The following is a 13,288-nucleotide window of genomic DNA, read 5'->3' on the forward strand; positions in this document are numbered from 1 at the left end:
AGGAATTGTTGGGTATCCTAAAAGGCATTAAGGTGGACAAGCCCCCAGGTCCGGATGGGATCTATCCCAGGTTATTGAGGCTCGTGAGAGAGGAATTAGCCGGGGCCTTAACAGATATCTTTGTAGCATCCTTAAACAAGGGAGAGGTCCCAGAGGACTGGAGAATTGCTAATGTTGTCCCCTTGTTTAAGAAGGGTGGCAGGGATAATCCAGGTAATTATTGACTGGTGAGTCTGACGTCAATGGTAGAGAAGCTGCTGGAGAAGATACTGAGGGATAGGATCTATTCCCATTTGGAAGAAAATGGGCTTATCAGTGATAGACAACATGGTTTTGTGCAGGGAAGGTCACGTCTTACTAACTTTATAGAATTCTTTGAGAACGTGACAATTGTGATTGATGACTGATGTGTGATTGATGAGGAAAAGGCTGTAAATGGCATATACATGGACTTCAGTAAGGCGTTTGATAAGGTTCCCCATGGCAGGCTGATGGAGAAAGTGAAGTCGCATGAGGTTCAGGGTGTGCTAGCTAGATGGATAAAAATTTGGCTGGGCAACAGGAGACAGAGGGTAGTAGAAGGGGGTTTCTCAATTTGGAGACCTGTGACCAGTGGTGTTCCACAGGGATCTGTGCTGGAACCACTGTTGTTTGTGATATACGTAAATGATTTGGAGGAAGGTACAGGTGGTCTGATTAGAAAGTTTGCAGATGACATGAAGATTGGTGGAGTAGCAGATAGTGAAGGGGACTGTCAGAGATTACAGCAGAATATAGATAGACTGGAGAGTTGGGCAGATAGACTTCAATCCGAGCAAATGTGAGGTGATGCATTTTGGAAGATCTAATTCAAGAGCGAACTATACAGTAAATGGAAAAGTCCTGAGGAAAATTGATGAACAGAGAGATCTGGGTGCTCGGGTCCATTGTTCCCTGAAGGTGTCAACGCAGGTCAATAGAGTGGTCAAGAAGACAAATGGCATGTTCTCCTTCATCAGACAGGGTATTGACCACAAGAGTTGGCACGTCATGTTACAGTTGTATAAAACTTCGGTTCGGCCACATTTAGAGTACTGCGTACAGTTCTGGTCGCCACATTACCAAAAAGATGTTGTTGCTTTGGAGAGGGTGCAGAGGAGGTTCACCAGGATGTTGCCTGGCTTAGAGGGCTCTAGCTAAGAAGAAAGGTTGAGTAGAGTAGGATTATTTTCATTAGAAAGACGGAGATTGAGGGGGGGACCTGATTGAGGTCTACAAAATCTTGAGGGGTAGAGACAAGGTGGATAGCAAGAAGCTTTTTCCCAGAGTGGGGAACTCAATTACTAGGGGTCATGAGTTCAAAGTGAGAGGACGAAAGTTTATAGGAGATCTGCGTGTAAAGTTCTTTATGCAGAGGGTGGAGGATGCCTGGAATGCGTTGCCAGCGGAGGTGGTAGACGCAGACATGATAGTGTCTTTTAACATGTATCTGGACCGGTACCTGGATGGGCAAGGAGCAAAGGGATACAGACTCTTAGAAAATAGATGACAAGTTTAGACAGAGGATCTCAATCGGCGCAGGCTTGGAGGGACGAAGGACCTATGCCTGTGCTGTAATTTTCTTTGTTCTTTGTCTTTTAAAATAAGCTTTACGCAGTGAAATAGTGAATTATATTTGTCAATCCATCAGTTGTTGACTTCAAATCCACCAACCACATCTTCTTAACAAGCAACAGAACTATTGATTTAATATGAAACAGGACTTATACAATGCGATACAATTTTTTAAATTCATTCTTATGCATGAGGCTAGCATTTATTACCCAGCCCCATTTGCTGCTTGAACTGACTGACTTGCCAGGGCCATTTTAGAGAGCAGTTAAGAATCAACCACATTATTGTGGGTCTGGAGTCAGATGTAAACCAGACCAGGCCTGAGCAACAAGTTTCCTTCCCTTAAAGGACGCTAGTGAAGCAGATGTGTTTTTATGCCATTAATCAAACTTTTCTTTCCAGCTACTTATCGATTGAGGTGCTAGAAGGCTAGAGGGTGGCTAATGTGGTGCCATTATTCAAGAATGGTGGGAAGGAAAGGCCAGGGAAGTATAGACCGGTGAGCCTGACATCAGTGGTGGACACAAAAACAGAAGTTGCTGGAAAAGGTCAGCAGGTCTAGCTGCATCTGTGAAAAAAATCAGAGCTATAGTTTCGGGTTGGCAGAAGTTCTGAGGAGAGTTAACTCTGATGTTTTTCTTCACAGATGCGGCCAGACCTGCTGAGCTTTTCCAGCAACTTCTGTTTTTGTTCCTGATTTACAGCATCCGCAGTTCTTTCAGTTTTTATCAGTGGTGAGCAAGTTGTTGGAGGAAATGCTGAGGGTCAGCATTTACTTGGAAAGGCAAGGACTGATTAGGGATAGTCAACACGGCTTCGTGCATGGGAAATCGTGTCTCACTAACTTGATTGTGTCTTTTGAAGAGGCGACAATGAAGGTTGATGAAGGCAGCATGGCATGGTAGATATTGTTTATATGGATTTAAGCGAGGCATTAGACAAGGTTCTGCAGTGTAAACTAGTTAGCAAAGTTAGATCACATGCAATCCGGGGGAGTTAGTTAATTGATGCAAAATTGGCTTTGAAGTAGATAGTAGAGGGCTGTTTTTCAGACTGGAGACTTGTGACCTGCAGTGTGCTGCAAGGATCAGAGCTGTGTCCACTGTTTTTTGTGCCAGACAAGGATACCTACAGGTGCAAGTGCGTAATTCCTTGAAAGTGGAGTCACAGATAGACAGGGTGGTGAAGAAGTCATTTGGCATGCCTGCCTTCATGGTTCAGCGCATAGGGCATAGCAGTTGGGACATGTTGCGGCTATATTTTTTGGAGCGCTGTGTTCAATTTCGGTCTCCTGTTACAGGAAAAATATTGTTAAACTTGAAAAAATTTACAAAAATGTTGCTGGGATTGGAAGGTTTGAGCATTTTGTCACTGATCAGAGGCAACTTTAAAATGTTCATATTAGGCTTTTCAAGTAGTTTCACCTGCCTCTGTACCTCTGCTTCTTGAGTTTGGTCACACTACTTTTGAGAGTTTTGCAAGTCCAGCATGCCTGAGCAATTGTTGCAATCAACCTTAGATCTTGTGCTGACCAACTCATTACCAAATATCAAATCTATCCTTTCCACAGGCAAACTAATTCTCATAATAAAAGCTCAATTTACTAGGTAACTTAGTGAATTTTCTCGATGCAATAGATAGCTTCATATATTCCATGTATACCCCCTATTAATACTTAGTTGTTCATCAAACCATCTGGAAAAAAAAATCATTAACAGCCATTATCAATGACTGAACTGCTGTCGTGTGTTTCAAAATTTTAATTTGTTTGGTTTTTATGATGGGCAATAAATTCTGACCTAGCTAGCAATAACTACATCTCATGAATGAGGAAAGAATATTACTGTCTCTGAATAGTCCCTTAGCGACAAAATGTCTATAGCCTCCCGTAACCTGACACACTTTGAATATATCTAAGAAAGAAATCCTCTTGACTATCTTAAACACTTTTTACCATTCTAGCAGATTTTGAAGGAACAGTTGCACAGTTTTCTAGTTTAACACTCATTTTCTATAGAGATGGGAATCTTTCCCGAAAACTCCTTAAGCCACCATTCATTGAATGTTTAGCTTCCAAACGTTTGCTTTACAAATCCTACCTTACAGCAATAAAAGCATACCGATTTCTTTATCCTTTATACAATCATCCCTATTGACTGAAACAACTTCTGTCTACCCCCTAAAGACATAATCTTTTCTATTCCTATAGTTTCCCTGTGGAGTTGCAAGTGATATCTTCTGCACTCAGCTGCTTAGGTAATATGTCATACCCATCTACCAAACCTGTTGCTTCCTTTATCATAGATACCTTGCACTGCTCCAAATATCACCTGAAGATTGCTATTATGCTGATTTTCCATCATCAGTAGCTCCGTCATGTTCTCAAAATTCATATCAAACTTCCAGGCTTGAACCTACCAGTAATACAACATTTCTGCCTCCCTAGCAATTCTACAAACATTTCATTTGGTCTTTTCTTTAAAGTCTGAAACATTAATTGATAATTGAAGAGCATATTTATAAGCATTCAGTACTGCAGGATGGTTTTTACTGAAAAATTGGAATAAACATCCATCGCTTTTCTCAACAAAATGATCTGCAATACAAAAATCCATGTTTCCTTTGATCACCTGAGCTTTGCGGCCACTTTGTGAAATGAGATAAAATATCTCTCAATTCAATCCTTAGTGAATTTAGACACTAAACAAAGGCTTTTTGTTACATCAACTCTGGAAGTGGGATTCAACCGTTCAAATTGAACTATGAGCTTTTCTTTCACCATGCATTCTAAGCATTTCTTTGACCAGTTAATTCTTTTTGATGTTTTTTTTCCCCGAGGACAAGACTGGAGCAAACGTAGTTCATTCAGCCCTTTTGATCTGCTTTGCCATTCAGTGAAATTGTGACCGATTTCATAATCTTCAACTCCACTTTCCTGCCATAATCCTTCATTCCCATCCTGATTAAAACCCTGTCTATCTCACCCATGAATACACTTAGCCACCTAGCCTCTATAGCCCTCTGCGACAAAGAATTCCACAGATTTGTTATCCTCTCAAGGAAGAAATTCCACCTTATCTCTCTCTGAAATGAGCAACTGTTTATTCTGAGATTATACCATCTGGTCCTGGCCGAGGGTACAAATGGAAACGGCCTTTCTGCATTTATACTTTCCTCTCTTGCTAACTTCTCTCCCTCGAGGAAGAAGAAGAAGAAAAAAAAGTTCCAAGCCTTCACATTTGTATTTCTTCAGCTCTTTTTCAAATTCAAGATTTTATTTCTCCATCTGTTTCTTCTTCACTTACAACTAAATTTTATCCAAAATAAAGCTGCATTTTACATGCCTTCAAAGCTGAGCCTGGGCCTGTGGAACATTCAAAACAATGACATTGCCATCAAAGCATCATCGTAGGAATAAATTTTGCCTCTCCAGAAAAGGTGTGACAACTGAAAAAACGTGTTTCATATCAAGAAATATAGTAAAATTCCCTAAATAAAAATTGAGTGAATTGTGGATGCTGGAAATCAGAAACAAAAATAGAAATTGCTGGAAAAGCTCAGCAGGTCTGGCAGCATCTGTTTGGAGAAATCAGAGTTAACATTTCGGATCCAGTGATCCTTCCTCAGGACTTTGCAGCACAGGATCACCAACAGCTCCTGAGGCTTCTCTGAGTTCCACACCCCTAGCAGCATAGAATTAATACAAGTAATTCAGCTTTGTTTGTTGCCTTCTCCCTGTCAGTGGGCTCATTGTTGTGCTGTAGCCCAGTCCTAAAGTCATTGCTTCATGCATGTGCAGTCTGTCTCCCGGACTCTTTGCTTGCATAAAGTCAGTCGTCAGAATTTGTTTTTTTAAAAGGCAGAATCCCTACAGTATAGAAACAGGCCGTTCGGCCCAAACAAGTCCACACCTGCCGACTGAAAAGCATCCCACCCAGGCCCATCCCCATAACCTGACATTTCCCATGGCTAACACACCAGGACACTACAGAGTGATTTAGCATGGCCAATCCTCCTAACATGCACATCTTTGGACTGTGGGAGGAAACCCACATTGACATGGGGAGACAATGCAAACTCCATGCAGATAGTCACCCAAGGGTAGAATCAAACTCAAGTCACTGGCACTATGAGGCAGCAATGCTAACCACTGAGCCATTATGCTGCCTCATCTCTAAGCACATGTCATGGAAGCCCAGATTGTAGGAGGCCCCATTCACCTCTTGTGCTTATGAAATAGCCCTGAAAACAACAATTTCCTGCTGAATGTGTGACACCTAGATCAACCAGTATGTGGCAACTAACTGCAGAGCTTCATTCACAAAAGCATTTAGCAATTATGATGGGACCTGCTACTAGTTTGCAGAGAAAAGCAGACCACATTTTGGAGGGACAACAGCAACGTAATTGCCCATGGAAGTAGTCACAGAAGGCGGCACAGTGGCTCAGTGGTTAGCACTGCTGCCTCATAGCACCAAGTACCTGGGTTTAATTCCACTCTTGTGTGACTATCTGTGTGGAGTTTGCACATTGTCTCCGTGTCTGCATGGGTTTCTTCCAGGTGCTCCAGTTTCCTCCCACAGTCCAAAGATGTGCAGGGCAGGTGGATTGGCCAGGTTAAATTGTCGGTAGTTCCTAAAGATGTTTGGGTCAGGCATGGGAAATGCAGGGGAATGGGTGTGGGTGGGATGTTCTTTGAGGGACGATGTAGACTTATTGGGCTGAATGGCCTGTTTCTGCAGTATACAGATTCCATGATTCTATGAAATGGGAGGTAATGCTCATGATATTTCACACACCCTCTGAGTCTGGAGACTGAGCACTGAATGGAAACAACTTTCACTTCTCCCTCTGCAGAATCCAACCATTTGTGCACTACCAACCACTCAATTTTGCCAAATTTACAATTGAAAATGCCTTCTTGCCCTCCCCAGCTCCTATGAACGAGATCCAAAATAGCTTTTAATTTGACAATTGTGGTTCCCTGTTTCATCCTCACTTTGAAAACTGGGCATGCCCTGGAGGCATTAGGTTCCAGAGATGCTGTCTATTTGACTTTTAAATTGCACTCAAACTCACCAACAATTACTCATCATTGTTCAGTCTCGGTCTCTCCTCCAAGCACTCAGTCTTGCTCCGCCTGTGTTCCCTCTGCCTGACACTTTGTCCCTAGCTGTCCTCTGTTGACTCTAAACCCTATTTCTTGACTCACATTATTAAATCTGCCTCTCTCCTCAAATTTCATTCCTGATTTTCCTCCAACCATTCTCTCTGAACACCATATTTCTTACGATCATCTATCTAATTTGCTAGTTTGGGACATTGCTGTGTACAAAACCAAGGTGATTTTGGCCTATTACTATACTTCTAAGCAATACATTAATTGTAAAGCACTTTCATCCATTTCAAGGAAGTGAAAAGCACTTCATGAACAGTAAGTTTTTTTCTTGTTGTAATCAAAGGTAAATCTTCTCTGATATGTTCAGCATGACTTTTTTTTACTGAACACATGAATGAAAATATGCAGTCCTTACAAGTATGTCATCTAAATTTGTTGAAATATTTTTAGAATTGGGCTTTGTTCTTCAGGCAGAAACTTTGAAATGTGAGGCCAGATTTAAAATGATTATTAAAATGTTGTTGCGCTGGCTAAATTTTGTATTTGAAATTTACTTGACAATTAGCCAATTGTTACTGATCTGCATTTTAGGATGAAAAAATTGAAAAAAGAAGACAGGAACTTTTGGCAGAGCGAGCTGAAAAAAGGAAAGAAAATGAGGTAAAATTAAGTTCTAATAACAACAGAATTCTCCAAATGCGCTGTAGACTCATTCTTATCTGAGACAGTTACCATTTTGGCTCCTCACACCTCTCACAACCCCAACCACTGCCTTTCCACCCAGCTAGCCCCAACCATTAACAAACAACCCAATCATTCAACTACGGTCATCCCCAACTCACAAACGACTACTCATGGCCACCTCAACCAACCTAAAATCCTCCACCCTGACCAACCCGTCACCTCCTCTCTCACAATCACCCCATCATTGTCTCTCTTACAGTCACCCCCTTATATCCTCTCTCACAATCACTCCCTCAACATGCCCCTTCACAACTACTCCCTGGATTGCCCCCTCACAACCATCCCTTTTCCCTACTCTCAAATTCACTCACTCACCTCTCTCTCTAACAAGGACTCGCTCAACACCCTCTAATAAAAATCACCCACAACCCCTCACTCACTATTAATTAAGCTGTTATTCCCATGTGTTCTCTCCTAATGTAAATGAAGCTGCTGACCCCACATGCTGTCTCCTGATGTTAATGAAGCTGCTGTCATCATGCGGAAGTTTACATTTCGAGTCAGATATTACTACTGTTCTGAAGAAAAGTCATCAGACTGAAAAGAGTAACTCTGTTTCTCTCTCTACAGATGCTGCGTTTTCTGTTTTTGTTTCAGATTTCTAGCATCCACAGCATTTGGCTTTTATTTGTTTACTCATCTTCTTATAGTTGTTTGCCTGAAGGCAGGTCAGACTCAAACCCATGGGTAGGGTCACGAAGCAGGTTCCTGCTTCTGTCCCAGTTGAAACAGACATCAAATTTTGTGCTGTCATCTCCAGTCTGGTCTGTACCACCCAAATGAGCCAAGTTGCTGCGAATATATCTGTCATAGCTATGTCAATTTGCCATAGTCTTACCAGACCAAAGAGCCGTTCTTTCCTCAGAGAGAGAGAGAGACAACCAATGGTAGTTTAACCTGAGGGAAATTTATATAGCAGAGCTGTGAATTATCAGGGTGGAGACTGGAATTTTCTTTCTAGGAATCTCTCCTGCTCTTACTGCCTGCATTAGGGTATGTTGGAAGTATTTACAAAGTGACGCTGAACCTATTTGGCCATGTTATGAACACATTTTTTTTGCCATAAAGTTCTGAATGAGTCTTGAACCTGGAGCTTCTGGGTAAGAAACAGAGACGTTACTACTGCACAACAGAATATTGTTTAATCATATAAATTTGAAAGTATTTAATTGTAAGACATACGTTGCATTTTTGCCTGAACTGTATTATTTGTGTACTCATTTTGTAGGCTAATAAAATTGAACAAGCCTCAAATGAAAGTGAGGCTACTGACGAAGAAGATGAGGACAACATTGAGGAAATATTAGCAGATGAGTTTAGCATGGAGGAGGAAGAAGAAGATGAAGAGGATGAAGAAGAGGAGGATGCTGTTGAACGAATGAGAACTGAAATTGGAGATAAATATGAGGCAGATCATGACAGAATAGAGATACTTCGGGTAAATAAATGCACTGAAGTTGTTTCCAATCTTTACTTTGATGATACAATTTTCACTTAATAATCTGTCTTCAGTGTTCATTGTTGAATGATTGTGATTAAGCAAAATTATCCATAGCGGGTTTTGAGAAGATTTGTAGCTCAGGTTGAGGTTCTGGATGTGAGTTTGCTCGCTGAGCTAGAAGGTTAGTTTTCAGACGTTTCGTCACCATTCTACGTAACATCATCAGTGAGCCTCCGACGAAGCACTGGTGTTATGTCCCGCTTTCTATTTATCTGTTTAGGTTTCCTTGGGTTGGTGATGTCATTTCCTGTGTTGGTGATGCCATTTCCTGTTCTTTTTCTCAGGGGATGGTAGATTGGCTCCAAATCAATGTGTTTGTTGATGGAGTTCCGGTTGGAATGCCATGCTTCTAGGAATTCTCCTGCGTGCCTCTGTTTGGCTTGTCCTAGGATGGATGTGTTGTCCCAATCAAAGTGGAGTCCTTCCTCATCTGTATGTAAGGATATGAGTGATAGTGGGTCATGTCGTTTTCTCCAAAAATTAACTTCAAAAATCTGGAGAATTAAACAAGAGTGACTTCTAAAAAATGAAGCCAGTTGGATCTAACACACCACGCTTCTACAGACTACCAAAAATTCACAAACCAGGAGCCCCCCTCAGACCCATAGTGTCGCTACCTGGAACACCAACCTACAGATTAGCCAAGGAACTACACCAAAGACTAAAACACCTAGTAGAAGAATCCTGCCACTCCTTTCGCTCCACTCAAGAATTCCTGAACACCATCAAAGACACCAAGATAGAAGAGGATGAAATAATGGTCTCCTTTGACGTAACAGCCCTGTTCACATCCATCAACATCAACCTGGCCAAAGAAACACGGATGACATTATTAGAAGAACAGAAGACACATACACCAGTCGCCACCAACCTCATCAGCAAGGACAACATCATCAAGCTAGTGGACCTATGCCTCACCACCCACTTCACTTTCAATAACAAAACCTAGAGACAAACCAACGGTACACCCATGGGATCTCCGATATCAGGGTTCTTAGCAGAGGCAGTAATGCAGAGACTCAAACAAACAGCTCTGCCAATCATCCAACCCAAACTTTGGGTCCGCTACGTGGATGACACCTTTGTCATCACTAAACAAAACAAATTAGAGGAAACATTCAAGACCATCAATAATACCCTTTACTGGCATAACATTCACAAAAGAGGAGGAAAATAACAACAAACTGCCATTCCTAGATGTCATAGTAGAGCGAACAGCCAATGGGGAACTTCAAACCAGCGTCTACAGGAAAACACATATGGACCAAATACTGAACTACAGGAGCAACCATCTCAACACCCACAAACGAAGCTGCATTAGAACATTATTCCAACGAGCCACCACACACTGCAGCACAGAGGAACTGCACAGAGGAACTACACAGAGCAGAGGAAAATCACCTATACAGCGTATTCAGAAAGAATGGGGACCCTATGAACACAGTCCGCCAATTCCTCAGCAACAAACCCAAACAAACAGACAAAACGGGCCCAGAAACCATAACCACTCTCCCCTACATCAAAGACATTTCCGAAATGACTGCCAGACTACTCGGACCTCTTGGCATCAGGGTAGCCCACAAACCCACCAACACACTAAAACAACAGCTAATGAACTTAAAAGACCCTATACAGACAACAAGCAAAACGAACGTCATCTACAAAATACCTTGCAAGAACTGTGACAAACAATACATTGGACAAACTGGCAGAAAGCTAGCCACCGGGATACATGAACATCAACTAGCCACAAAATGACATGACCCACTATCACTCGTATCCTTACATACAGATGAGGAAGGACACCACTTTGATTGGGACAACACATCCATCCTAGGACAAGCCAAACAGAGACATGCACGAGAATTCCTAGAAGCGTGGCATTCCAACTGATTTGGAGCCAACCTACCATCGCCTGAGAAAAAGAACAGGAAATGACATCACCAATGCAGGAAATGACATCACCAAGCCAAGGAAACCTAAACAGATAAATAGAAAGCAGGACATAAGACCAGCGCTTCATCAGAGGCTCACTGATCATGTTACCTAGAATGGTGACGAAACGTCTGAAAACTAACCTTGCAGCTCAGCAAGCAAACTCACACTCAAAATTATCCATACATTGCAGCTTTTTTGTTGAGGGAAGGGTTTTGAAGGTAGCCAATTCCTGCTGCATTCTCCATGCCAATGCCCTGACCAATCAAAGTCTTTCTGCCTAGCTTGAATTTAATCAGCTAACTAAGAGTGACTGTGAACAGTTCCTGTTGCATCTTCATGCCAACCATGGTCCAACCAATCAGCATTTTCTTCTCATGGTTCTCATATGTAAATGATCACTTTGAAAATTAGGTTTCGTGGGTCCCACTCCGATGAGCGCAAGATGAAATCCTTCAGCTTTGTGCTTCTTTTTAGCAATCATCAAAGACAGCTAATCTAATCCTTACCTCAGATCTATTTGTGGGATCTTGCTGGACATAAATTATTCACTACATTTGTTTGTAAACTGGCAATGACCATAAATCTAAAGCTAATTCATTAACTATGAAGGCCTTTGGGATGATTTAATTTAAAATTATGTTAAACTTACTTATTTATTTTATCCACTTAAGAGAAAAAAAACTGATAATGAAAATCTTTGTCATGTATTGTTATTTTGATCAGCGCAAACATGTTTACATTTATTTACTGGCCTCTTTGCTGCGTTCTAACTATGACAGGATTCTGATTACAGTTATGATTGTGTCCTGAACAAATATAGTGGTCAAGGGATATGTTGCTGCTGTGGTATTTGGGAACTGCTAGACATCAAGGTGTGTGAACAGTTTGGTCATAAGTGTTTGCACCTGAAGAAACTATGGATCTAATTGATGAGCTGGAGTCTGAGCTGCAGACATTGCAGTATATTCAGAAGGGAGAAAAGCTGGACACTTCGCTCTAGGGGATGGCCACACCCCTTAGATTAGCTAATTCAAATTTGCTGTGTGATCAATCATAGGAGGGTGTGACTGCAGCTGAGGCAAATATGAAACCCCATGGGAAGCTTTCAAGGAGCTTCCACCTCTGCAGATCTCTAACAGTTATGAGGTTGATGCAACCTGTATCAATTACAGCAAGGATTGGAGGGAGGAGAGTGAACTGACCACAGCACCATGGCACAAGGACCCATTCAAATGGGCATATAATAAGAATGTAGTCATGTAGGGCACAGTATAAGTAAAGGGAATTGATAGTCTACTCTGCAGCTATGAGCCTGAATCCCAAAGATTGTCTTGCCCACCTGGTTCTGAGATAAGAATATCTCCTCAGGGTTGGAGAGGAACCTGGAGTGAGAGGGGATGGATCCAGAAACATTGATAGGACTAGAAAGGGGTTTCTGCTGAAATATTTTGAACGGTTGAGCACTAAATTGAAAAGCAAATTTTCCAAGATGGTAATTTTAGGATCATTACCTCATCCACGTGCAAACTGACATAGTATAAATAAAATCAAGGTGTTAAATAGTGCAGGCGTCATGGGCAAGACAGCCTTCTTCAGCACCATAAGACTTCTGTGATTGAAATGTATAGTAAATAGTGACCATAATATAGACGAATTTGCCATGTTTTAAGTGAGAAACTAAATCAGAAACATCTGTACAAAACTTAAATAAGAGTAATTACAAAGGCAGGAGGGTAGAGTTGGCTGGAATGGACTGGGAAAAGAGTTTAGTAGAAAAGATGGTCAATGAACAGATCAGACCACACCTAGGGTACTGTGATAAAATAATACGAAGAGCTGTGAATGGTGGAAATCCAAATTTAAAACAGAAATTGCTACAGAAAGCAGGTCTGGTAGTATCTATGGAGAGAAAACAGAGTTCATGTTTTGCATCCAATGACCCTGCTTCAGAGGGTATATGTGGAGAAGTTGTTTCCCCTTATGGAACAGTCTAGGACCATAGGGCACAATCTCAGAGTAAGGGGTCACAAATTTAAGGAAGTGATAAGGAAGACTTTCTTCTCTCAGAGTCAGTTTGTGGAATTCTTTACCACAGAGGGTTGTTGAGGCTGTGTCATTCAGAGTATTCAAGACTGTGATCGGCAGACTTCTAATCATTAAAGGAGTCAAGGGATATGGGAGAAAGACAAGAAAATAGTGTTGAGGCTTATCAAGTCAGCCATGATTTCCTTAAATGGCTGAACAGACTCAATGGGCAAAATAGTGTACTTCTGCTCCCACATCTTAAAATCTTACAGTTTTAAAAAGAATTGCTGTGTGTATCCAGCCCGTTAAAAAAGGATGTGCAATGGATTTGGTTCTTGGAAATGAGGTAGGCCAAGTAAGTCAAATTT

The 13,288-nt window shown here is 41.5% G+C and overlaps 1 protein-coding gene across 2 annotated transcripts in view; it reads left to right on the forward strand.

Moving 5' to 3' along the window:
• Positions 1-13,288, forward strand: part of ak9 (adenylate kinase 9) — a 298,446-nt gene that overhangs the window by 198,863 nt on the left and 86,295 nt on the right. For both annotated transcript variants that reach the window (XM_059645225.1, XM_059645227.1), the window contains exons 27-28: positions 7,304-7,372; positions 8,685-8,894. In XM_059645225.1, the coding sequence (XP_059501208.1) occupies positions 7,304-7,372; positions 8,685-8,894 (279 nt within the window). The remainder of the gene's footprint in view (positions 1-7,303; positions 7,373-8,684; positions 8,895-13,288) is intronic.

Source organism: Stegostoma tigrinum, chromosome 4 (assembly GCF_030684315.1).
Source record: "Stegostoma tigrinum isolate sSteTig4 chromosome 4, sSteTig4.hap1, whole genome shotgun sequence".
Classification (NCBI taxonomy): domain Eukaryota; kingdom Metazoa; phylum Chordata; class Chondrichthyes; order Orectolobiformes; family Stegostomatidae; genus Stegostoma; species Stegostoma tigrinum.